We start from the raw sequence: 26,099 nt of genomic DNA on the forward strand, positions 1-26,099 counted from the left end.
AGTCGTGTCCGACTCTTAGCGACCCCATGGACTGCAGCCCACCAGGCTCCTCCGTCCATGGGATTTTCCAGGCAAAAGTACTGGAGTGGGGTGCCATTGCCTTCTTCGAGGCTCTAAGATGAGATGCAACTAAAAGGTTTTTATTTGACGGGCGTGAAGCAGTAATATTAACAGTGTCTGGGACAGGAGGAGGCTGTAACATCTAGACCTGGGTGTGTGGGCTTGAGAATAAGTTTCTGAAGCTGGCTTCCTTGCTTAGGAAGTCCTTTCTAAGATTTAAAAAAAAAAAAAAAAAAACAGTTAATTTTTAAAAAGTGCTTGGAAGGATGTCTTTCAGGTAAAATGCGCCCGTTTAAAAGATCTCTGCACTTGTCCTTAAAGTAAGCTCATCTCTTAAATCAGACATTCATAAGCCAGTCACTGAAAGTGCAAAGGAAAAGTGGTAGGAAAACAAAATCATCTATTTCGGAATACAATTAGAAGTGGTCCAGCCAGGACTGCTAGAATTTGTGATATAGTTTCTAATATTTTATCTTTGGGATATAATTTTGTGGTTTTCCGCTCTAAAGGTAAACATTCCTTATTTCATAGAAATCAGATCATAAGTTTCGAGACCTGGAATTGCTAAAGTATACTATGACATACCATGACACAATCCAGCTTCTATGGAAAGAGAGAGAATGTTAACCATTGGGCAAGGTGTCCGTCCCAGGCTGCACCCCCTCCGCCCCGCCCCGCCCCGCGCCGCGCCCCGCCCCACCGCACCGCCCCGCCTACTCGTTCAGACACGCTTGTTTCTCCCGCCAAAGTGGCGTCAGGATCAGGCTCTCACCAACCAGAGCGCTGATTGGAGGGCGGGTACGCGCTAGAGCCCATTGGGTGCCAGCGGCGGTCGGGCGGCGGAGGGGCGGGGGAAGCCAAGGCCTTTCTGTCTCACCCGCCCCCACCTCCACCAAAGCGCGCCCCTCCCCCAGCTAAAGAAATGGTCGTCCAGCTTCTGCACTGCACCCCCTGACCACAAGGCACGAGGTGCGGCCTCGCTGCTCGTCCCCAGAACAGACGGCAACGCAACTGTGCCCCCGAATCCATGCACAGGGAGATCCACGCCCCACAGCGGCCCCCCAAGCCTCACTGCAACACCCGGTAATGCAATCCACGGAGGCGGGGGAGGCGGCAGCAGCGGCGGCAACAGCGGCGGCGGCGAAAGCAGCAGCAGCACTGCCCCAATCTAGAAACTACCAGAAAGGAGGAAAATGGCTCCGAGCAGGGACCGCCTGCTACACTTTGGGTTCAAGGCGACAGTGAGTGATAGGGGACGGGAGCTGGGTGGCTGGGAAGGACATGTGTGCCAACACGGGCTACTGGGAAGCGACAAGACTTAAGGGGCTGGGAGGACAAGACAGCTCAAGTGCTTGGTGGGTTGGTGCGTGCTGTCTGTCGCGGAGGGGGGAGGTGGGGGCTCGGGTGCTGTGTGCAGTTGTCCTGCTTTCTTCTCTCTCACCGGTCGGCGAGCACGCGCGCACTCGCACCCGCCCCACAGCCCCTCCCATAGACAAATACACACAGACACATAGGCACTTCCCTGCCTCTCCTTCTCGTGGTGGGCTTGTCTGCCTCGGAGGCGAGAGCGGGCTCGCGCCGCCGCCACCGCCGCCGCGCTCCCGTAGCTCTTGGGCTGACGGCCGCGGGCTCTGCCCGGGGGTGGGGGAGGGGTGGTCCTGCGCTGCGGCGCGCTCCTCCTCCTCCCCCTCCCCACGCTGTTCCGAGGCCCGGGCGGCTCTGCCCAATGAGGAGCGGCGTTGCTGGCAGGTGGGGAGTGTTTTTGTTTTGGGTTGAAGTTGAGGCTGAGAAGAGAGAAGAGCTAGCGACGAGCAGTCGTCGCCACTACAGCGGGAGGAGGACGAGGCCCTGCTGGAGTCGAGAGGTCTCTCCTCCCCGCCGACGGCCCCATCCCGCTGGTCCTCTGCCTCGTCTCGGTACCGGAACTCCGGGGCCTGCCCGGGGCCCCCAGTCTTGCACGCCGCAGCGCCCGGCCCCGGCCGCACCCGCCGGCCCCATGAGGAGGGACGTGAACGGAGTGACCAAGAGCAGGTTTGAGGTGTGCGCTTGGGGCGGGGGTGGCGGGGGACGGGTGCTAGGGTCCTGTGAGGAAGACTATTTCCGCTCTCATGCCCCGGAAAATTCGCTCCGCACCGAATCTCCTCTCTCGCCTGACGCCGTCACCCACTGGCCTCTGGGGCTGCCACACTTCTCTCCCGTTTCTCGCCACCCAAAAGCTCAGTGCAGCCCGGGTTCCCTTGTCTTCCCGGCTGGTCGCCTCCTGCGTCTTCCACTCGCGGGCCCCGGCGGGGGATTAGCTCTGGCGCCCTAATTCCCCCTCCCCCCAATATCATTCAGCTTTCCATTCTTCACACAACCCTTGGCTTGCCTCCTTTCACCCGGCAGAAAAAGCATCACAGCTGCGATCGACCGGAGGGACCTCGTTTCTTTTCTTTCTGCCACTATATTCTTGAAGCGAGGGGGAAATTATGGGCCCAGGACTCTTTCTCTGAGTTTGAGAGAATGGTTAAACTAGGAGAGTAGGGGTGGTAGACTGAGATGATAGAAACGTCCACGGGTTTTCGGTGCTCTGTGGTCTGGGTATTGTTCTGGTACTTCCTCTTCTTTCCCGTGTGGTCCGTACTTCTGTAGCTCATTGTTTCTGGGAACTCTTAGATGTGTACAGCTTTGAGATTGGGACGAAGGTCTGAGAGACTTAAGAAAATCCTTTCAAGTCCCTTTGTCTCTGAGAACTTTTCCTCTGACAAGTTAGGTTTATAGTAATGGAATTATGGAATGGATGAAGAAATAAAACATCTGAAAGTGTCTTTAGGGAGTAGGCAGTGTTGGGAAATGATTCCTTTGGGAAGTGAAGTATTGTAACTACAGGTGAATTACTGTAGTATAGTAATATACGGGGAGGTTTGTTGAGTGGACAAGAAAGAGAAACAACAGCAAGAAGAGTAAATGTTACCCGGCCTTTTTGGACAGAATCGGGCTGACCTGGAATCACTCACATTCAGTGTACATCTCACTTGATGTTTTTCTTCATTTTCATTCGAAGGATGAAATTGTAAGACAGACAAAAGTTTCAGGAAACTTGCCAACTAAGTGTAGAGGATGAAATCGTTACCTAAGGGTCTTCAGTTTAATCTTTTCCTTGATCTCTTTTAATGCTTATGGAGAAAATATTTTAATTTACCCACAAAGGTCAAGACAGGAAGTGTTTGGGGAGAGTTTAAATTCAGAGCTACAACGTTAGTACAGCTCCAGGAGTGGAGAAAATCAAGTAGTTTATGTTTGTGTTTACTTTAATAGAACTTTATGTTGCCTTGATGTAGAGACCCAGAAAGCTTAATTTATGATGGTTTCATATTCAGTACTACTCTGAAAGTCCAGACTGTCGTTAGAATTAACAAGTAGACATTTAACAGTTAACAGAAATCTTCAAAGGGAAACACAAATACTGAAGAATTGAGTGGAAGATAGCCTTTTGCCATTGCAGTCAGCTCTTTATCATTTTGCTATTCACTTTTAGGTTGTGTGAGTAATTGTTGGAAAGAGTTCTTTTGTAGTTTGTGCTTTAAAATTGTACCACTATATCCTGTTTTTATACTTATATTTTAATTTGTAGTTTATCTGTACTGGTGGTTCTAAAATAATAAAATGTATTGCTTTATTAAGCATATCTGTTTGTGTTGATTGGTATTAACTGGGAACCAAAGTTTTCTGAAAACGTCTGAGAACAATAAGAATGAGGGAGGGAACACCACTCCTTCTACAGTGTTTGTGATTAAAATGTTTATTTGTAAACAAAAAGCTACTCTTACTATGATGTGAAGTGTTAATTTTTGTTGTTGTTCATTCTCCAAGTCTGTATCTGACTTTTCATGACTCCATGGAAGTGTTCATGCCGGAATACAAATGAGAAGGGACTGCAAATGATACCTGTTAATGAGTTTCATTATCTGAGTATTTTTTAAAATCATGTACCCCTTAATTACCTAATTCACAAGTAATAAAACAATAAACTATTTGGTCTTTCATGAAATAATACACTTATTGCTAATTCATTGAAAACATTTAAAATATTTACTTTCAGTGGATAAAAGATGTAGATAAGATAAACAGGCTTTCAATATCTAAAAATTTACATCACTTTTTTTTAATTCTCAAAATCTCAGAAGGTTTTTAAAAGACTGATAATTTTATAATTGTAAGTAGGTAGCTTTGAGGATTTTTCTGAGTGTAGGAAATTTCTGTAGCAAATATATAGCAACTAATTTCAAGTTAGCTATGGTTAATACAAAACATGAAAGATTATTTTCTTTTGCTTGGCCACTTTTTTGGGGGGGATAACTAAAACTTTTTTGTTTAATTATTTGAAGTCTTTTTTATAAGGAATATTCTTGTGTATTATGCTTTTGGATGTTGTAAGTGGCGGCCACACACTTTAAATCTCACACTCAGAACTGTAAAAAGCAAAACAAAATATTTTTTTAAGTTAAATCAGGGGAGAAGAGTACCTATTAGGCATCTATAAGCATCCTGTGAAATAACCAAGTAGATGACTGTTGGATAAAAGAGTTTAGAAAAAATATGCAGATGTGAAAATTGTTTTTGTTGTGTCACTTTGGCATTAGATCTACACAGTAATAACCCTTATAAGTTAAAATAATGTATACTAAATTGTTTTAGTCTTTTAATTGAAACTCATTCAAATACTTGTGTGTTACTTACAGTACACTTTGTTTTGTGGCAACTTTTGATAATTTCCTTTCAAATTTAAAAATGATTATTCAATGTATCCTGTATGTCAGGTGCACTGAGCTAGATGTTTTTACCTCTGTTACTTCTAATTTTCACAATTCTATTTTGAGGAAAGCTAGAGCCTGACAAGTATTCAAGTTGCACAGCTAGTACATTGGGAAGCCAAGATTCCAATCTGCATTTTTTTTACTCCACTCTATCATTCTGGTCTGTTTTTAGCATTACATAGCATACAAGCTCATAAAATGTGAAAAAGAGCTTTTCTAAAGTTCTTTATCCAGCATGTTTTATTTTGCTTTTGCTATTGAGATAATATAGCTGTCCTTCATTTTAAGTACTGTAACTACTACTATCTTAACATAGTGACATTAATGACAGACACGTGTCTGGCTAGCCCTTGAATCCAAGTTTAGATTTTTTTCAGTTAAGCCTCTCTACATTATCATGCTCTTACTTAGCGCCATTATAAGAATGTAGTACTGTTGGAGGAAAATACTATCTTATTTGGATTTATTAAAAAGTATAACCTAAGAAAAGTATAGTAGTAACATTCACTGACATTCTCATACTATTTTACCCTTTAATCAGTGCCTAGAGAAGTTAAGAGTCACATAGTTAGGAAGTGATAAGTTCCAGTTTGGGTATTTTGAAACACTGGGCATTTTATTTTTTTTCATTACACATCGCTGCTAGTCTGATAAATCTATAATACTGAAGTTTGCTTGATTAGGTTGTATTTCTTTACCTGCTTCATTTTATTTCTTCATTTTGTCCAAAATAAGAAAAATCATAAACTGTTTTGTGGTAGAAAGAACATACTGCATTGGGAGTTACAGAACTTGATTTAGTTAATCTTGATTTTTGTCAACCAACTGACTATAGCGTTGGTCATCTCTTTTCACTTCTCTGGTTTGGTCATTTACCTCCTCTGTAAGAAAAAGAAGTTAAAATCAATTACTGAGGTTCCTTTTATTCCAGATCCTATGAATCTAATTTTTTATTAAAAGCTGACCTTGGTCATTTCTTCTGAAATAGCCACTCCAGTATTTGTTAAAGTTTGTAGGCTCAGTCACACAGTTTAGTTAAGACTGCACTAATGACCCTTTTTTCCCTTAAGGTTTTATCTTCTAATCTAAAGAACATTCTGCATAGTAAATAACTGTATTTTCCAAGTTGGTACATGTAGAAAATGTTACATATATTTTCCAGTGGGTGAGAGTCACTTGTTTCACTCTATTTGAAAGGCCTTGCAATGAATGGGAGGAGAAATGGTAAAAGTAAGGAATTTTGTTTTTAACACTTTAGAGATTAGTTTGAAAGCAATTACCTATTACTATAGAAAATCGAAATTAGAAGTGTGCTTTTTAGGCTCATTCAGACAATCTGTTCTTTTTCGAATAGTGTTACTGATGTTTCTTTATTTTACAATCATAGGTGCTTTTGAAGCATTGTGTCATGTACTTACATTGTGTTCACTCGTTACTTAAAAATAAACATATGTTTGTATCTTGCTACAGTATACATAAGATAAACAGCTAGGTACTGGCTGCTTCTGCTGAGTCGCTTCAGTTGTGTCCGACACTGTGCGACCCCATAGACGGCAGCCCACCAGGCTCCCCCGTCCCTGAGATTCTCCAGGCAAGAACACTGGAGTGGCTTGCCATTTCCTTCTCCAGTGCATGAAAGTGAAAAGTGAAAGTGAAGTCATGTCCGACTCCTAGCGACCCCATGGACTGCAGCCCACCAGGCTCCTCCGTCCATGGGATTTTCCAGGCAAGAGTACTGGAGTGGGGTGCCATTGCTAGGTACTGGAAATTATGCTTAATTCATTAAGTCATTAAATTTTTTTAACTTGGCAGAAATTTTACAGAATGTATAGTTGATACTTAAGTCCTACATTATAAGATGTAATCTGTTTCTACATTGAAGATTTTCATTCATTAAAGCAGTATTTCTGTTAGAAGTATCCATACTTTTAAAGTCATGTCTTCATGCTCTAGGCCGTTTGTCAGTTTTTAGCTGTTGGTGTTGTTTTTTATTCTTAATTTTAAAAATCTTTCTGTTTTCATCTTCAGAGTTATATCTTTTCAGATTTTGGTATCATTTTTTTTGCAGATTAATGGGTACTTTTTTTTATTCCTAGCCCTTAGATTACTGTTTCTCAACTGGTGACAGATTGGAAACTAAATTAAAAATTTCAGTAATCTAACTAGTACTGTGGTTTTGCAAGGGTATTTTTAGATGTCCAAAATAAAATATTCCGTTACACTAGGAAAATCCAAGGGAGGGAGGAAGAAGAAGAATGCCCTCAAACTGACCAAATTTAGCTGCTTGTGCAGAGTTGCCTTTACACTGTTTTCCTAGTTAATATCCCAGAATTCATAAATTCTTAGATCAGACCCCCACCCAAAAATCGCCTCAGAAAAATGAAGCCATCCAACTGTGGTTTGTTTTTTCTCCAACTGGTGGTTTTATATCTTAATGCACTGGGACCTATTTGATAAAAAGATTTTAACTTAATAATAGCCACTAACAGTAGGTGGTAGTATTGCACTACGCAGTAGTATTTGTGCTTGATTCATGTTGCTTAATTATATAATGTTAAAAAATATATGTATATAATGCAATAAATCCAAAACAGATTTGTATTAGTTCTTGAAGACTATTTCTGTTAAAAGAGTGGCACTGCTGGCTAGTTATTTTCAGCACATATCAAATAACTATTTAGCAGGCATGTGATTTAAAGCTATAGGTAAGTAATCTCTTTATTCCCTAATCATATTTCCTCTAATTTGATTTTATGGTATTTTGTTGTCTTTATTAAGCCTCATATTTGACAGTTGTAATCAGGTGGAAATATAATTAATTTTATCCAGTTTGCTGTCTTTTAAGTTTCTATGAAGTAAAAGTCACCTATTTATAAAACATGGTAGACAAGGATTTAGTCAGTTATGAAACAGATACTGGCTGTTTTCTGTCATTTTTGTCCTTGATCCCAGGAGTTTCTAGTAAAAACTAAAAAAGGGAAATAGAACACTGTGAAAGTAAATAGTATATTGATCTTATGCATTACTTTGGTGCTAAGACACAAGTCATATCTAATAACAAGGAGGTGAAGATAGGCAATATATCAAATGCCTGCCCAGTTTTATATGATCAGATATACCACCTGTTATGATATTTGCTGATGAGCGAAACTTTCTGATCAACCGAAGTATGCAGGCAGATATAATTTCACAATCATTTAAAAGTAAAAAATGGAAAAGCACTCTCAGTTTCTTACTTGTAATTTGCAATAGTAAGTTTAAATAATAGTCATTTAAATAATAAAATATTCTGTGTGTTAGAACTGTGATTTCGTTCTGGGGTCCTCAATCCGTTTTTTTCTGGTCCATTGGTTCTCAGACTTCAGGAAGCATCAGTATCACCTGGAGGGCTTGTTAAAATACAGGTTGTCTCTCTTTTCCCTCCACCACATCTGGCACCCTGTTTCTGATGCTGTAGGTCTGGGGTACAACCCAGTTCAGTTCAGTTCAGTCGCTCAGTCATGTCTGACTCTGCGACCCCATGAATCGCAGCACGCCAGGCCTCCCTGTTCATCACCATCTCCCGGAGTTCACTCAGACTCGCGTCCATCGAGTCCGTGATGCCATCCAGCCATCTCATCCTCAGTTGTCCCCTTCTCCTCCTGCCCCCAATCCCGCCCAGCATCAGTCTTTGTTCCAGTGAGTCAACTCTTCTCATGAGGTGGCCAAAATACTGGAGCTTCAGCTTTAGCATCAGTCCTTCCAAACAAATCCGAGGGTTGATCTCCTTCAGAATGGACTGGTTGGATCTCCTTTCAGTCCAGGGGACTCTCAAGAGTCTTCTCCAACACCTCAGTTCAAAAGCATCAATTCTTCGGCACTCAGCCTTCTTCACAGTCCAACTCTCACATCCATACATGACCACAGGAAAAACCATAGCCTTGACTAGACGGACCTTAGTCGGCAAAGTAATGTCTCTGCTTTTGAATATACTATCTAGGTTGGTCATAACTTTTCTTCTAAGGAGTAAGCATCTTTTAATTTCATGGCTGCAGTCACCATCTGCAGTGATTTTGGAACCCCCCCAAAAAAGTCTGACACTGTTTCCACTGTTTCCCCATCTATTTCCCATGGAGTGATGGGACCAGATGCCATGATCTTCGTTTTCTGAATGTTGAGCTTTAAGCCAACTTTTTCGCTCTCCTCTTTCACTTTCATCAAGAGGCTCTTTAGCTCCTCTTCACTTCCTGCCATAAGTAAGGGTGGTGTCATCTGCATATCTGAGGTTATTGATATTTCTCCCAGCAATCTTGATTCCAGCTTGTGTTTCTTCCAGCCCAGCGTTTCTCATGATGTACTCTGCATGGAAGTTAAATAAGCAGGGTGACAATATACAGCCTTGACGTACTCCTTTTCCTATTTGAAACCAGTCTGTTGTTCCATGTCCAGTTCTAACTGTTGCTTCCTGACCTGCATACAGATTTCTCAACAGGCAGGTTAGGTGGTCTGGTATTCCCATCTCTTTCAGAATTTTCCACAGTTTATTGTGATCCACATAGTCAAAGGCTTTGGCATAGTCAATAAAGCAGAAATAGGTGTTTTTCTGGAACTCTCTTGCTTTTTCCATGATCCAGCGGATGTTGGCAATTGGATCTCTGGTTCCTCTGCCTTTTCTAAAACCAGCTTGAACATCAGGGAGTTCACGGTTCACATACTGCTGAAGCCTGGCTTGGAGAATTTTGAGCATTACTTTACTAGCATGTGAGATGCATGCAACTGTGCGGTAGTTTGAGCATTCTTTGGCATTGCCTTTCTTTGGGATTGGAATGAAAACTGACCTTTTCCAGTCCTGTGGCCACTGGTGAGTTTTCCAAATTTGCTGGCATATTGAGTGCAGCACTTTCACAGCATCATCTTTCAGGATTTGAAACAGCTCAACTGGAATTCCATCACCTCCACTAGCTTTGTTCATAGTGATGCTTTCTAAGGCCCACTTGACTTCACATTCCAGGATGTCTGGCTCTAGATTAGTGATCACATCATCATCATTATCTGGGTCGTGAAGATCTTTTTTGTACAGTTCTTCTGTGTATTCTTGCCACCTCTTAATATCTTCTGCTTCTGTTAGGTCCTTAGCATTTCTGTCCTTTATCGAGCCTATCTTTGCATGAAATGTTCCCTTGGTATCTCTAATTTTCTTGAAGAGATCTCTAGTCTTTCCCATTCTGTTGTTTTCCTCTATTTCTTTGCATTGATCGCTGAAGAAGGCTTTCTTATCTCTTCTTGCTATTCTTTGGAACTCTGCATTCAGATGCTTATATCTTTCCTTTTCTCCTTTGTTTTTGGCCTCTCTTCTTTTCACAGCTATTTGTAAGGCCTCCCCAGACAGCCATTTTGCTTTTTTGCATTTCTTGCAATAGTAAGAATATGCCATAAGGTAAGGTAAGGTGAAGTTGCTGTCACGTCCGACTCTTTGGGACCCCACGGACTGTAGCCTACCAGGCCCTTCCATCCGTGGGATTTTCCAGGCAAGAGTACTGGAGTGGGTTGCCATTTCCTTCTCCAGAGGATCTTCCTGACACAGGGATTGAACCCAGGTTTCCCGCATTGTAGGCGGACGCTTTACCGTCTGAGCCACCAGGGACGTCTGTGGCTATTCTTGGAGAAGGAGATGGCAACCCACCTCCAGTATTCTTGCCTGGAGAATCCCAGGGACAGAGGATCCTGGTGGGCTGCTGTCTATGGGGTCACAGAGAGTCGGACACGACTGAAGTGACTTAGCAGCAGCATGGCTATTCTGAGTGGCTTTGAGTTTGTTTTACTGTATGCAGAATGAAAGAATTTATGTGACAGGAAGGACATGCAAAATGAAAGCAGTAAAATTTCTAGATTAGGGCAGGCTTTTAAATGTAGAATACCTCTTATGCTTCCCTCTAGGGAAGATCATTGCCAACTGCTTTTATTCTGAATTGCAGTTACCAACAAAGAGCCAGATTTGTTTTATTTTTTGTCTTTTTTTGCTTTGTTCAGATGGGTGCGGTGAAGAAAAAGAGGAGATTTACAGTTCCTTGAAAATTAACAGTGTAATGTTAAGTATAAATGTTAGTTAGCTACAGTTCTCTGTTGGAATATGTTATCCTTTTTTTGTCATCTTATTTTTTGAGCCATATCATCTATATATTTTAATGTTCTAATTTTGAAATTAATTTGAGTAAGAGAATGAAAACATTAAGATAACATCTTTAGGGTTTTATAGAAAGGAATAATTTCTTAACTAGGAAACACACGCATAAGTATTTTATATACACATACATGTGTATCTGTGTGTGCCTGAGGGTAGATTGTCTCTCTGTACCTCCATTGTCTCAACTCTAAGGTTCCTTCCAACATGGAGATTGTATGATTCTCTCTAAATAAATCCCCCAGGTTGCTGTGAGTTGGAGATTAGATATTCAGTTTATTGCCAGTGTTCTTAACATTGGTTTATATTACAGTAAACACAAAACAGCCTTCGTGACCTGCCCCTATATTTATTTATTTATTAAACACTACTATATATAAATATTCTTTATTTTATGTACACTTTATTTCATTTTTGGCTGTGCTGAGTCTTTGTTGCTATGTGGGCTTTTCTCTAGTTGCGGCCAGCAGGGGCTACTCTTCAGTTGCAATGTGGGCTTCTCACTGCAGTGGCTTCTCTTGCCATGGAGCATGGACTTTAGGGCATGGGCTTCAGCAGTCTCAGCACATGGGCTCAGTAGTTGCGGCTCCCACACTCTAGGAGGAGGAGGGGACGACAGAGGATGAGATGGCTGGATGGCATCATTGACTCGATGCACATGAGTTTGGGTGAACTCCGGGAGTTGGTGATGGACAGGGAGGCCTGGCGTGCTGCGATTCATGGGGTCGCAAAGAGTTGGACACGACTGAGTGACTGAACTGAACTGAAACTCTAGAGCACAGGCTTAATAGTTATGTCACTGGAGCTTGGTTGCTCTGCACCATGTGGGGTCTTCTCAGAGCAGGGATCAAACGTGTGCCTCCTGCATTGGCAGGTAGATTCCTTACCACTGAGTCACCAGGGAAGCCCCTCTGAACCTATACGTGTATATCTGTTTACAGATACGGTGGTTGTTGTTCAGTCGCCAAGTCTTGTCCAACTCCATTTCCTGGAGTTTGTCCAAGTTCATGTCCATTGAATCAGTAGACCATCCAACCATCTCATCCTCTGTTGCCCTCTTCTCCTTTTGCCTTCAATCTTTCCCATTTTCAGGGTCTTTTCCAATGACTCAGCTGTGTGCATCAGGTGGCCAAAGTATTGAAGCTTCAGCGTTAGCATTAGTCCTTCCAAAGAGTGTTCAGGATTGATTTCCTTTAAGATTGACTGGTTTTATCTCCTTGTTTTCCAAGGGACTCTCAAGAGTCTTCTCTAGCACCACAGTTCCAAAGCATCAACTCTTTGTCGCTCTGCCTTCTTTATTGTCCAGCTTTCACATCCGTACATGACTACTGGAAAGATCATAGCCTTGACTATATGGACCTTTGTCTGCAAAGTGATGCTTTTGCTTTTTAACACACTGTCTGGGTTTGTCATAGCTTTCCTGCCAAGAAGCAATCATTTTCTAATTTCATGGCTGCAGTCACCATCCACAGTGATTTTATAGCCTAAGAAGAGGAAATCTGTTGCTGCTTTTACCTCTTCCCCTTCTATTTACTGTAAAGTGATGGCACCAGATGGCATGATCTTAGTTTTTTGAATGTTCAGTTTTAAGCTGATTTTTTCTCTCTCCTCCTTCACCCTCATTAAGAGGCTCTAGTTCCTTTTTGCTTTCTGCCATTAGAGTGGTATCATCTGCATATCTGAGGTTGATATTTCTCCCGGCAGTCTTGATTCCAGCTTGTTTGTGCTTCATCCAGCCCAGCATTTTGCATGATGTGCTCTGCGTATAAGTTAAATAAACAGAATGACAATAAACAGCCTTGTCCTACTCCTTTCTCAATCCTGAACCAGTTAGTTGTTCCATACAGGGTTCTAACTGTTGCTTCTTGACCTGCATACAGGTTTCTCAGGAGACAGGTAAGATGGTCTGGTATTCCCGTCTCTTTAAGAGTTTCCCACAGTTTATTATGATCCACACAGACAAAGGCTTTACTGTAGTCAGTGAAACAGAGGTAGATGTTTTTGTGGAATTCTCTTGCTTTCTGTATGATTCAGTGAATGTTGGCAATTTGATCTCTGGTTCCTGTGCCTTTTCTAAACCCAGCTTGAAAATATTAAAGTTCTCAGTTCACATAATGCTGAAGCCTACCTTGGAGGATTTTGAGCATCACCTTACTAGCAGAGGAAATGAGTGTAGTTGTCCAGTGGTTTGAACATTCTTTAGTACTGCCCTTCTTGGGAATTGGGATGAGGATTGACCTTTTCCAGTCATGTGGCCATTGCTCAATGTTCCAAATTTGCTGACATACTGAGTGCAGCACTTTAATAGCGTCAGATATGTTATACCTGTCTGAATGATTTTTGCCAAGGAGTGAGGAATAGGTATGATTGTGTGATATCCTGGAGTTTATTGTGTTATGATTCAGTTTTTAATATTTTGGGGTTTATATATTTGTGTAAAGAGAATTTATTTAAAAGCATTAGCTTTAAAGTCTGAGTTTGTACCCTGGCTTTGCCATTTACCATCTGTATGACCTTAGTGTGCATGTGTGCTTGGTTGCTCAGTTGTGTCTGACTCTGTGACCCTGTGAACTGTGTCTCACCAGGCTCTTCTGTCCATGGGATTCTCCAGGCAAGATTATTGAAGTGGGTTGCCATTTTCTCCTCCAGGGGATCTTCTTGACCCAGAGATCAAACCTGGGTCTCCTGCATTGGCAAGCGCATTCTTTACCACTGAGCCACGAAGGAAGCCCTGTATGACCTAAGACAAGTCATTTAATCTCTCAAAGTCTCAAATTTTCAGTATCTAAATAATGGGTATAAAACCTACCACACTGGATTATAAAGATTAAATTCTATGATGTTTTTATAACATTGAGCAACATTGTACATGATCTATTGTATGATAAGGGCTCAAAAAATCATGCCTATTATATTACTTTCTGGAGTGAAAGTGGTTTTGAGTAGACTTTTTGTAAATCATTGTTTTAAATGCTTTAAAGGAATATAATATTTAAAGGAAAAAGTATTATAAAGGAAAGAACGTAACTAATGATTTCTTTTCATCTGATTCAATTTTATACGTTGGGTTTATTGGACAGGAACACCTATGAATTTTAATCAGTGTAGTTGAACCTGTGAAGTTTAATCAGTAATAATTTGATGATGTTTATATGGAGTTTATACTGTAACCATTATTGTGTTCACTGTTAGGCAGATGTGAGTAAATGTCTCCTAAGATGAGAATCTGGAACCAAATTGTAAGTTGACATTTAAAAGTCAGCTTTTACCCAAGAAACTGGTGATTCTTTTTCTGGTTTTTAGAAAATAAAGCTATGGCATGACGGAACATGGAAAAGTAAGTAGAGATGCATTTATTTATTTATTTTTAAGAGCACTGCATTGCTAATACCCTTTCCCCACACTCATCCTTATCAGTTTTTTTGAAAGTTATTTACATGCCTTCATGTAAAGACACTTCGGTTGCAAAAATCACATCATAGCTTGTTTCTGCAGCCCATTTGTAGGAAGGAAACCTGATATATTTTGGAAGTGTCCTTGAATAAGTTGAAACATTTATTTAATAATGTAACTTTCTTAACATCATGAAGGGTAACTTCAGGAAGATAAGGGACTTAATATTCAGTATTCTTAGTCACAGCTGACTGGAGTTATACAAAAGCAGCTTCCCAAATCTATATCTACACAACAACAAAAAATGCAGTTTTACCAAGGTCAACACATTCCTTAAGAAAGGATAATTGTATTTAGATTATTTGCCTCAAAAGGCATTAAAGGCCCTAAATGACATAAATTTCATCTGAGCACATCAGTTTCTGGTCCAGACAGAAAAATCTGGCCTAAATATAGGAGTCAAGAACTCAAGGGACCTTCTCTTTGCACTACTGTAAACCCACACTGCACACTGGGGAAAACTGCTTACTTCTCTGTCTTTACAGCTCTTAAATAAGGTTTCCAGTATCTATTTCCCTACCTTATTACAAACTGAATTAATACAGTGTTTTATGCCCATTATACCTCTGTTGAAACAAAAAAGATTAAACCTAAAACTCTTACTTTAAAGAAATTTTATTTATTTTTTTGGCTGTGCTGGGTCTTCCTTGCTGCACAAGCTTTTCTCTAGTTGCGGCAAGCAGGGGCTACTCTCTAGTTGTGATGTGCAGGCTTCAGTAGATGTGGCTCAGTAGTTGTGGTTCCTGGGCTCTAGAGCACAGGCCGGATAGTTGTGGCACACGGGCTTAGTTGCTCCTCGGCCTGTAGGATCTTCGTGGACCAGAGGTTGAACCCATGTCTCCTTCATTTGCAGAGGGATTCTTTACCACTGAGCCACCAGGGAAGCCCCTAAAATAATACTCCGTGACTTAAATGAACAGCATTAAGGAGGAATAAATGAAACGATTTAATTTATGGCAACTGAATTGCACAGTAGAGAAAAATAAGTAGCAATCTGAATTAGACATTTAGACTCACCAGTGCAGTTTTTTGTGCAATACTAATCCCTTGAAAGAATACAAAGTTAATTTATATTTACAACTTGAACTCCATAGGGAAATCAGTTTACATATCATGGATTTGCCATCATAAAACCAATAGCTCATTTCAGGTTTCTGTCCTGTCCTAGATGTTTTAGCCCTAGAAGCAAGGGCAATAGCTAATGTATAGCACCTAAAATACGGTTATTTTACAACTTATACATTTTACAACTGAAACGCATTCAGTTATACTAATGAAACTATCATACCATGCTACAGCCTCTCAAACTACCAAGAACAAATATATCTGGGAACTCAACAAAGCTAATCTGACCTTGTCTGGGGCACAGAAATTCTCAGTCTAGAAAACCAGGGTATACTGTTGGTAGAAGTTCAGTTCTGTTTAAATTTTATTTAGCATTAGTATGTGTTAAATACTGATAGGTGTTAGAAATGCAAAGCTGCTCCAAAGCAATGTCTCTTCCTCAGGGAGTTTGTAATCTACATAGGAAGAAAACTGCATGAGAAAAAAAATTTAGTGGGTTCTGGCAGTGTTAGCTATATGCGAGAGTTATAAGAAACAATTTTATTTCTTGGGAAACAAAGCAGTAGGATTACTAAAGAGAGAGCTAGTCAGAGTAACTGCTTTTTTCTAAAGCTGGACATTTCTCAGAAGTTTAAGCAGAAATTAATCAAGGTTAGAAAGAGTGGACATGGGGAGAGGGGAGGAGGGGATGAGATTGTATGGAGAAAGTAACAGGGAAACTTCCATTACCATATGTAAAATAGATAGGGAATTTGCTGTTTTTCTCAGGCATCTCTGACAAGGGCTCTGTATCAACCTAGAAGGGTGGGATGGGGAGGGAGATGGGAGAGAGGTTCAAGAGGGAGGGGACATATGTATACCTATGGCTGATTCATGTTGATGTTTGACAGAAAACAACAAAATTCTGTAAAGCAGTTATCCTTCAATTAAAATTTTAATACATTTTTAAAAACAGAAAACTAGTAACAGGAAAATGACACTTCCACCAGTAGTTCCAGGAATTCATTATATAGTAAGTAGTTCCATTTGTTTTTAAGGCAAATAATAAATATTTTTAAGGAATTTATAAAGGATTAAAAAATGCTGACCCTTGTATATGGAGGGTATCCTGCTAACTTCCCTTCAGTAGGACAGATATTTTGAACTATCTTAAGTAACAGCTTAACACAGTGTTTTACACATTAAAGAACATGTTCCCGTTTATGATTTCATTTGAACTTAGAAAAAAGTCTCGTGTAGTAGGTAGAGGATATTTCTCTGCTGTTTTATCGATAAGAAAGCAGATGCTCTGAAAAGCTGTCATTTTCCACATTAAATAGCTAAGTATTTAAAAGCCAGAACTTGATTGTGGGAATTCTTTCCTTTCTCGCTCCCTGGCCATCTTGGCTGCTGCTTTTGGTTGGGGGCATCCCGCATCTAAGGCAGGAAGCTGGTGGCCGCAAAGAAGACGAAAAAGTCACTGGAGTCGATCAACTCTAGGCTCCAGCTGGTTATGAAAAGTGGAAAGTACGTGCTGGGGTACAAACAGACTCTGAAAATGATCAGACAAGGCAAAGCGAAACTGGTCATCCTCGCCAACAACTGCCCAGCCTTGAGGAAATCTGAAATAGAGTATTACGCCATGTTGGCCAAAACTGGTGTCCATCACTACAGTGGCAATAATATTGAATTGGGCACAGCATGTGGAAAATACTACAGAGTACGCACACTGGCTGTCATTGATCCAGGTGATTCTGATATTATTAGAAGCATGCCAGAACAGACTGGTGAAAAGAAAATCATGTACAATTTTTCTTTAATAAAACTGGCCAGGGCTTGTTTTAAAAAAAAAAAAAAAGCCAGAGCTTTAATCCAGTTGACTTGAAGTCTTCTATATGTGCCTGTAGGGCATGCCAACTGAGAATGGGTTGTTTTGAAAAATTTATCCATTGTTAGTTACTCTTTTGATCCATAGCAGGTATTTATAAGATGTTTGGATTTAAGGATTAACACTTAAATTTGTGGCCAAAGAATTCAGCAGAGTTAATTTCATGTGAGCTGAAAAGCGTGGGCATTGAACCTGTTCTTTGGTTTACTAGCCAACTTAAGTAACTCTTAAACAACTGTGAACAAATATTCTGTATAAACCCTACCAAGTCATAAATTCCTTTTAGATACCTATGTAATAAACAATATACCACTGTTGAGTGAAAAATAATAAAAATTCAGGATACAGTATTTTATGAATAAACATACATTTCTAGGTCAAAGATCAACTAGGCTTAATAGAATAAAAGATTAATATCAGGAAGAATACTGAGAAACAAAAAGTGTTTAAATTATTTATTTCAATAATTTGAAATTTGCATTAAAAATAATCCCATCCATAAAGTGCAAGGTGTTTTAGAGTTATGGCCAAGATCTTTCTGACCCTTCTCCAGGGGAACTTCCCAACCCAGGGATGGAACCCAGTTCTCCCACACTGCAGGGGGATTCTTTATCAGTTGAGCCATCTGGGAAGCCCAAGAATACTAGAGTGGGTAGCCTATCCCTTCTCCAGGGGATCTTCCCAACCCAGAAATCGAACCGGGGTCTCCTGCATTGCAGCTGAGCTACCAGGAAAGCCCCTCTGACCCTTCTAACATCTATCAAATACATGTTCATATGAAATGCATGATATTTTATTACATTATCTTTCTAGTCTTGCAGTACTACACACCTACCTAGGATCCAGCTTTATTTTTCTAGGTTTTACATATTCTGACTGTTGTCAAGTGACTTGTCAGTATTTCTAGTAACAGTATTATTTCAAAGATGAATTAACAGAATGAAAATGACAGGATTCAGTTCAGCATTAGGCTGGGATCCAGGGGAAAATATATATGCTCTACATTATCTTAACTGGAAATAATGTTTTTCTCTTGTGAAATTAGGCCTGGATACACATTCAGGTTGAAGGTGCATAGCCAGCCAAATAGTTTTTGTAAGCAGTTGTTTTGCTTAATGCCAGTGGTACTAGAAAGGAAGTGATCAGATTTAAATCTTACGTATAATTTAACCAAAAATTCCCTGGTGGCACTAGTGGCAAAGAACCCACCTGCCAGTGCAGGAGGTGCAAGAGACATGGGTTTGATCCCTGGATTAGAAAGGTTCCCCTGGGGGAGGAGATGGCAGCCCACTCCAGTATTCTTGCCTAGGAAATCCCATGGACAGAGGAGCCTGGTGGGCTGCAGTCCATAGGGTCGCAAAGAGTTGTTCACGACTGAGTGACTAACAAAAAAACAACCAAAAATAAGCTCAGTAAACCTTGTAGCTTTTATTTGCTACGGCTAAAGTTGGACTGTGGCTGATTAAATGACTGGCAGTCTCTGAAGTGTACCATTATTTTAGACAAAGTCAGCTTGAGCATTATCTGCTTTGGCTGTCCTAAAGTAGCCTCAGGTTTCTTAGTTTAATGTGTTTCAGGGATGGGTCTTTCTTCTGCCCACTTCTGTTTTTGCAAAACAGAAGTTACAGGCCTTCGGTTTAATTTGGGACTGGTGTGTTTGTTCACATGAGTGCTTAATCGTGTCCGACTTTCTGAGACCCCATGGACTGTAGAGTGCCAGTCTCATCTGTCCATGGGATTTCCCAGGCAAGAATACTTCAGTGGGTTGCCATTTCCTACTCCAGGGGTTCTTCCCAACCCAAGGATGGAACCCTTGTCTCTTGGGTCTCCAGCATTAGCAGGTGGATTCTTGACCACTGTGCCACCTTTGCTTTAGTATTTGTTCTTGGAAGAGAAGTTAAGTTATAATTAACTGTTCACTATAAAGGGAAGCCCTAGTAGCTCAGTGGTAATGAACCCATATGCCAGTGCAGGAGATGCAAGAGACATGGGTTCAATAATTTTATAAATGTATGTATCTATTATTATTATGTACGGACATGTTCACATTTTACGAATGAACAAAATTGTTGGAGTATGGTTTAGAACCTTGCTTTTTCTCTTTTAAAAAATTATAGTAAGTTTAAAAAAATTAAAATGTTTTAATTTATATAAATACATGCATAAATTTTTATTTAAAAGCTAAGCCATTTCGAGTATGATAATTCCTTCTTATACTGCCCCTAATTCTGATCCTCTTCACCTCTATAGATAAGGAGCAGATAAGCAACCAAGTATTACTTATAGCACAGAGAACTATATTCAGTATCCTGAGGTAAACCATAATGGGAAAGAATTTTTAAAAAAAGAATGCATGTATATGTATAATGAATCATTTTACAGTGTATAGCAGTGACTAACACAGTGTTGTATTAATAAATCAACTATACTTCAATAAAAATTCATTTAAAAAGGAGAAGCAAAAAGAGATAAGGACCAGTTTTGAACTTGACTAGTGTCCTTGTAAAGCCTTTTTCTGTACTTTTTTTTCCTCCTGTGCTTTTACTGCCTTAGTTTTCTGTGTTTATGGTTATGTAAGTAGCCTCATACCGTGTTTGACTTTGGGGAAATTTAACTACAATATGTCTTTGCGTCTGTTAGGTATACTTCTTTTCACAGCAACATAATAATCCATTATATGGATATTCTAGTTTGTTTAGCTAGCTATTAATGGACCTTTAGGTTTTGTCTTTTGCATTACAAACACAAATACAGTGAATGTTCTTTTATATGTTCCTTTATGTAAAGTATCAGGAAGAGAGTTTTATAGGGAAGAATCATATAGGGAATATATGATTATTATATTTGTTAGATATTGTCAAACCGACTTCTTAATTTATGTTTTGGCCACTAGTATGTAAGTGAACTTGTTTCTCCACATCTTCACCAGCATGTGATATTTCCCAACTTTAAAATTTTTCAGTGATAGAAGGAAAATTGTGTTTTATTGTATTTTGTATTTCCCTCATTAGTGCTGAAGTTCAGTATCTTCATGTTTTACTCTTCATGTTTTATTGGTCTTGTATTTTTTCCATACAAAAAATTTTTCTTTCTTCTTGCTTATTTTATTCTCTGTTAAATTTTGAAAATTAGATTGTGTCTTTTTTTTAAAATTTTCTTTCTAGGTATTCTTTTTATTGGATACTGACCCTTTATGTACCCATGTATTTGCAAAGGTTTTCATTGAATAGTCTTGTCAGTTTCCTCTTGGTGTTTATTTTAAAAAAGTGTCCCCTATCTCAAGATTGGGCTTCCCAAGTGGCCCAGTGGTAGAGAATTCACCTGCAATGCAGGAGTCACTGGTTCACTCCCTTGGTCAGGAGGAGCCCTTTGAGAAGGAAATGGCAACCCACTCCATTATTCTTCCCTGGGAAATCCCATGGACAGAGTAGCCTGGCAGGCTATAGTCCATGGGGTCACAAGAGTCGGACACAACTTAGTCACTAGAGAATGACATCTCAAGATTTCTTTATATTCTTCCATGAAGATGAAAAGTGAAAGTGTTAGTTGCTCAGTCATCTCAGACTCATTGCAGTTCCATGTAGTGTAGTTTTTAACCTACCTGGAGCTTGTTTATAAGGTAGAGTTTTTTGTTTGTTTTATAAGATAGAGTATTAACTGAACTTTGATAGCCAGTTGTCCCAACATGATTTAGTCATCTTCTCCCCACTAGTTTTGAAATGCCATTTTTATCATAAAACTAATTAAATGAATTCAAAGGCCTTTTTGGAACTGTGTTCTTTCATCTATTTTTTATTGCCAGTACCACACTTTTAATTAATGGGCTTTACATATTAATTTGAGGGAATTTATATCTTTATTATAATTTCCTTCTCATTTGTGAATATGATAAGGAGTTCTTCCTTTAAGATCTTACATGGTTTTTGTTCTTTTTATTTTTGCATGCTTGTTTTTGATGTTACTACAAATGGGCATTTTTTTGGTTACATTTCTTTTCTTTTTTTTTTTTTTTAAACATTTAATCATTAATTCAGTCAACAAATATTTGAGCACTTTCTATGTGTTTGATATTGTTAGAGATGCTGAGAGTGTAAAAGTGAACAGAACACAAAATCCTGCCTAAATTGAGTTTAAAATTTAGTGAAGGGAAATTGACATGAAACATAAAAAAAGTCAATGCATAATGTGTCTGATGCTGATAAATGTTATGGACAGAAATGAGGGATAAGAAAAAGAGGAAGGAAGGGAGCTAGGCATGGTTCATATTTTATATAGAATGGTTAAGGAAGAGCTTGCTGGTGGTTAATATTTGAGCAGACTTAAGGGAACAATGGAGAAAATTGATACAGGCAAAGGAATGCAAAAAAGAAGATGGGAGTATTCTTAATATATTCTAGGAACAGAGTGAACAGGTTGGTCACTGTGGCCAGATCATGGAGAGGTTGGTTAACTGGTAGGGAAGAGGTCAGAGAGTTGTGAGTTAGGAGTAGAGGTGAGGGTTGAGAGGATGGGAGAGCAGGGCAGATCATAAATGGACTTACTGACCATTTTGTCCTTTGGTTTCTATTCTAACTAGGGAAGTCATAGGGATTTTTGAGCAGCAGAATATTCAAGCTTCAAAAGGATCACTCTTGCTTTGTAGAGAAGTAGTATATAACGTATTAAAGGTTCTTTGATTGAGAAAAGTAGTAGTGGTACCTTGTATGAAGTTGGTTGTGATGGAGATGTAAGAAGTAATTGAATCCTGGATATATTTTAAAGGTAGAAATGATAGAATTTACTGCCATTAGGGAGCTATAAAGTTGTTGATTTTTGTATATTCGTTTTTGTGTCCAGTTAGCATGCTTTGAGCTGCACAGTAGAAAACCCTTTTAGTGGCTTAAAGAATTATCCCAAATTATGAGTCCAAAGCAAAGCTTTTCCCCAGGATTAAGAGCCTTGGTTTAGAGAGGTGGTTTTTCAAACTTCAATTTGTTTAATAGTCACCTGGAAAACTGGCAAATTACCTGGGCCTGTGAATTTGCTTTTCTGAGTACCACAGACTTCCCTGGTGACCCACACAGTCAAGAATCTGTCTTCTTTGCGGGAGATCTGGGTCTGGTCCCTGGGTCAGAAAGATCCCCTGGAGAAGGAATAGCTAGTATTCTTACATTTACTTTTACAGGCAAATGAATATTCAGTATTCTTGCCTGGAGAATTCCATGCACAGAGGAGCTTTGCAGGCTACAGTTGCAAAGAGTCGAACATGACTGAGCGACTAACACTTAACTTTCACCACACTGGGTAACACAGTCTTGGAGCCTGATAAATTAGGACTTTCAGGTTTGAGCAAGACAGTGGAACCAGATCAACTGGGTTCAAATCTCAACTCTGCTATTTCCTGTCTGTATTTTAAAATCTCAGGTGTATTGATCTCGAGGGGCTATTTTGTTGTTCATTTGTAACTTTATTGCATTATATGTAAGTATGTTAGTGACTTATATGTTAACAGATTTTTGAAATTATTTCTTTGTGGCCAAGTACATCATCAGTTTTTGTAAATATTTTGTGTTGGAACAAAGTAAAATTTCGTTTATTAAATGCTTGGTTAGGTTTGATGTAGGGAAAAAAATCAGACACAAAATTCTTAAATGAGACTGCCTTTTAAAGGACCCATTGCAGGAAGGAAGAAGTGCTTACCCATCAGACACTGGAGACCAGAATACCCCACTTTTTTAACATTTCTTAAAATTATAGTTTTTCTGTTTATGTCTAAATATAAAATTGTGATGGATCAACAGAAGAGTAAGGCCTCAGAACTCTTAAGTAAACAAAAGAATACTCTTAGGTAGATGAGGGAAACAACTAATGATGAACCCTAAGTACACACGGGACCTCATATTTATGACTGACAAAATTTTAGAAGTGGATTTAAACTTGGAAAACTTCAAAAGGAGTGATGATGGTTTCAAAAGGGCTGATGACACTTTTGAAAGGGATCATACATAGTGTTTATCCAGTAAAACATTAAGAATCTATTATTTTCTTAGGGTCTTAATGATTCCTAATTATGACATATAGTACTGTCAAATTATGGCAAAGGTATAATTTGTGCATTTTGACTGAGATCGCTATTTACAGTGGTGAGACATTGGAATACATGTCATCTCTGCACCTCAGTTTTTTAATAAGAAAATGGAGACAGTAGAATCTATCCAGGGTTGTTGTAAGAGTTAATTGATGTATAAAAAATGTTTACAAGGCTGCCAAGTATACAATATGCATTCATTAAATTTAAGTTACTGTTATTATTTGACTCTGTTCATTACACGTATCTCAGATCAAGCTTTGATATTCAGACCCTCTAGGTTTTTATTAACGTTTTGTCTATTTTGTCTCTTGGTTTCATTGGAAGAGTATTAAAGTTCTCCGGCCATCTCTATATGTGTTTATTTCTTCTTATAGCATAGTTTCTGCTCCATATATATGTTTATATTTTAAATAATTTTATTATTTGTTTACTTACTTTTGGTTACCCTGGATCTTGTTGCTGTGCGGGCTCCTCTCTAGTTGCAGTGTGTGGGCTGCTCATCGCAGTGGCTTCTCTCGTGGAGCACAGGCTCTACCCGAGTAGGCTTCAGTAGTTGAGGCACACAGGCTCCAGAGCACAGGCTCGGTAGTCCCACGGGCTTAGTTGCTCTGTGGCATGTAGGATCTTCCCAGATTGGGGATTGAACTCGTGTTCCTGCATTGGCAGGTGAATTCTCAACCACTGCACCACCAGGGAAGTCCAAGGACTGATAGTTCTTTATGCTATTTTTTTGCTCTTCCATGCTTAAAGAAAATCTACTATTATTATTTCATCAAATTTTTAGTGATCTTTACAAAGTTCATGAAAATAATCTGGTTTATTACTCCTATAAGCAGAAGTACCTGTTTCACTTTCCTTCTGAAAGTGGATCCTTTTAAAAAGTCCTTTTACTATGGACTTGTGGATGATGAACTTACCTAATTATGTGTGGAAGCATCTTTTTTCCTTCCTTATTGCCTGGGTCATCTAGGGTGATCTAGGTACAAAGTAGCAGTTATTTTCTCTGAGCACTTTAAAGATTTTTCTCCCTTGTCTCTTGACTTCTGTTTTTACTGAGAAGTTTACTGTGAATTTATTTTACCTTTCTTCAAAGACCTTATTGAGTACACAGTTTTAAACTCTATTTTTTATTGAGATAATTTACATTACAAGAATGTTCTCCTTTTTGTAGTATATAATTCAGTCACAGATATTTGCTGACTATCGCCGCAGTCAATTCTGGGAAATTTTCTGCACCTCAGAAAGAAACTCACAACTTTTACGCATTACTCTCTATCTCCTATCACTCCCTTGTTCTAAGCAACCATTCATCTGCTTTTAGTCTGTTTAGATTTCTCTTTCCCAGACTTTCATTGCAGTGGAATCATATGGTGTGTGGTCTTTTTTGACTGGCTTCTTTGCATAATGTTTTCAAGGTTCATCCATGTTTTAGCATGTTTACCTTTTTATGACTATATAGTGAATGCATTGTATGAAAATACCACATTTTATTTCTCCATTCATTTATCAACAGATATAAGTATGTGTTTGAAACCTTTTTTCAGTTCTTTCGGGCACGTGCTTAGGAGTGGAATTGCTGGGTCATGCTGTAATTCTATATTTAACATTTTGAGGAACTGCCAAGCTATTTTCCACAGCAGCTGCCCCTTTTACATTCCCACCAGCAGTGTGCTATGGTTTAGCTTTCTCCATATTCTTACAGTTATTGTTTTCATTCCCCACCACTCCTCTTTTTCTCAAATTATAATGTCTTAGTGTATATGGGGTGTTATCTCATATGGGCTGGTTTAGCTTTGTATTATATTTCCCTAATGAATGATGTTGAGCATCTTTTCATGTCCTTGTTGGCTATTTGTGTATCTTCTTTGAAGTACAATTTATTCATATTCTTTGTACAGTTTTTAATTGGGTTTTTTTGTATTTTTACTGTTGAATTGTGAGAGTTCTTTATTTTGAATACTAGACTTTTATCATATAGATGATTTGCAAATTATTTCTTTGCATGCTTTGTAATTTTTTGTTGAAAGCTAAACATTTTGAATGTTAAAATGTGACAGCTCTGGAAATCACCTTCTTCCCCTCCTGGTTTTGATGCTGCTGCTTATTGTAGTCGTATTGTTTGTTCTGTTTAGTGTCTTTTTCTGAACTAATTCTCTAAACTCTGTATTCTTTGTTGCCTGTGGCCACTGAAATCTCTGTTCAATTAGCTTAGTAGTCAGTTCATGATTATGCAGAGTTTTAAACACTTGGAACCAGTCTTTGCTGCGGGGCTCTTTGTGCATGTTAGAGCATGACTTCAGTACTCAGCCAGGCAGTTTACAGTTATGCCTTAGCCTTCACTTCCTGTTTCTGCAGCACCTCAAGATCAACCAGAAGTGACAGCTTAGGGTCTTCTCAGGTCTTTCCTGAGTGTGTGTGCAACCCTGGATGTGCATGTGATCTTCTAGATTCCCAGGAATATATTGGAACTTTCAACACCCTTATGGGTATCTCATTCTCTAGTCCTTTCCCCTTAAGCTCTTTGGTTAGTCTGTTGTCTTCTCCAGTTGTTATCTGTTCCTTAGGCAGCAATGACTAAACATTTGCCTGTAAATGTTTTGAACAAAGTAGAGTAATTTTTTTAGCATT

At 39.4% G+C, this 26,099-nt stretch overlaps 2 protein-coding genes across 3 annotated transcripts in view; both read left to right on the forward strand.

Moving 5' to 3' along the window:
- Positions 1-933: 933 nt before the first annotated feature.
- FBXL20 (F-box and leucine rich repeat protein 20) overlaps positions 934-26,099 on the forward strand; it is a 95,471-nt gene continuing 70,305 nt past the window's right edge. The window contains exon 1 of one of the 2 annotated variants that reach the window (XM_040245496.1): positions 934-1,301. In XM_040245496.1, the coding sequence (XP_040101430.1) occupies positions 1,254-1,301 (48 nt within the window). In that variant the 5' untranslated portion in view covers positions 934-1,253. Of the gene's footprint in view, positions 1,302-1,797; positions 2,099-26,099 lie in introns of those variants that run through there. The other variant, XM_040245497.1, reaches the window with a different exon arrangement.
- Positions 14,346-17,398, forward strand: LOC120867443 (60S ribosomal protein L30-like). Its single transcript, XM_040245942.1, has 2 exons — positions 14,346-14,353; positions 16,960-17,398. The coding sequence occupies exons 1-2, from the start codon at positions 14,346-14,348 to the stop codon at positions 17,396-17,398; spliced, it is 447 nt and encodes a 148-aa protein (XP_040101876.1).

This window comes from Oryx dammah, unplaced genomic scaffold (assembly GCF_014754425.2).
Source record: "Oryx dammah isolate SB20612 unplaced genomic scaffold, SCBI_Odam_1.1 HiC_scaffold_8, whole genome shotgun sequence".
NCBI lineage: Eukaryota > Metazoa > Chordata > Mammalia > Artiodactyla > Bovidae > Oryx > Oryx dammah.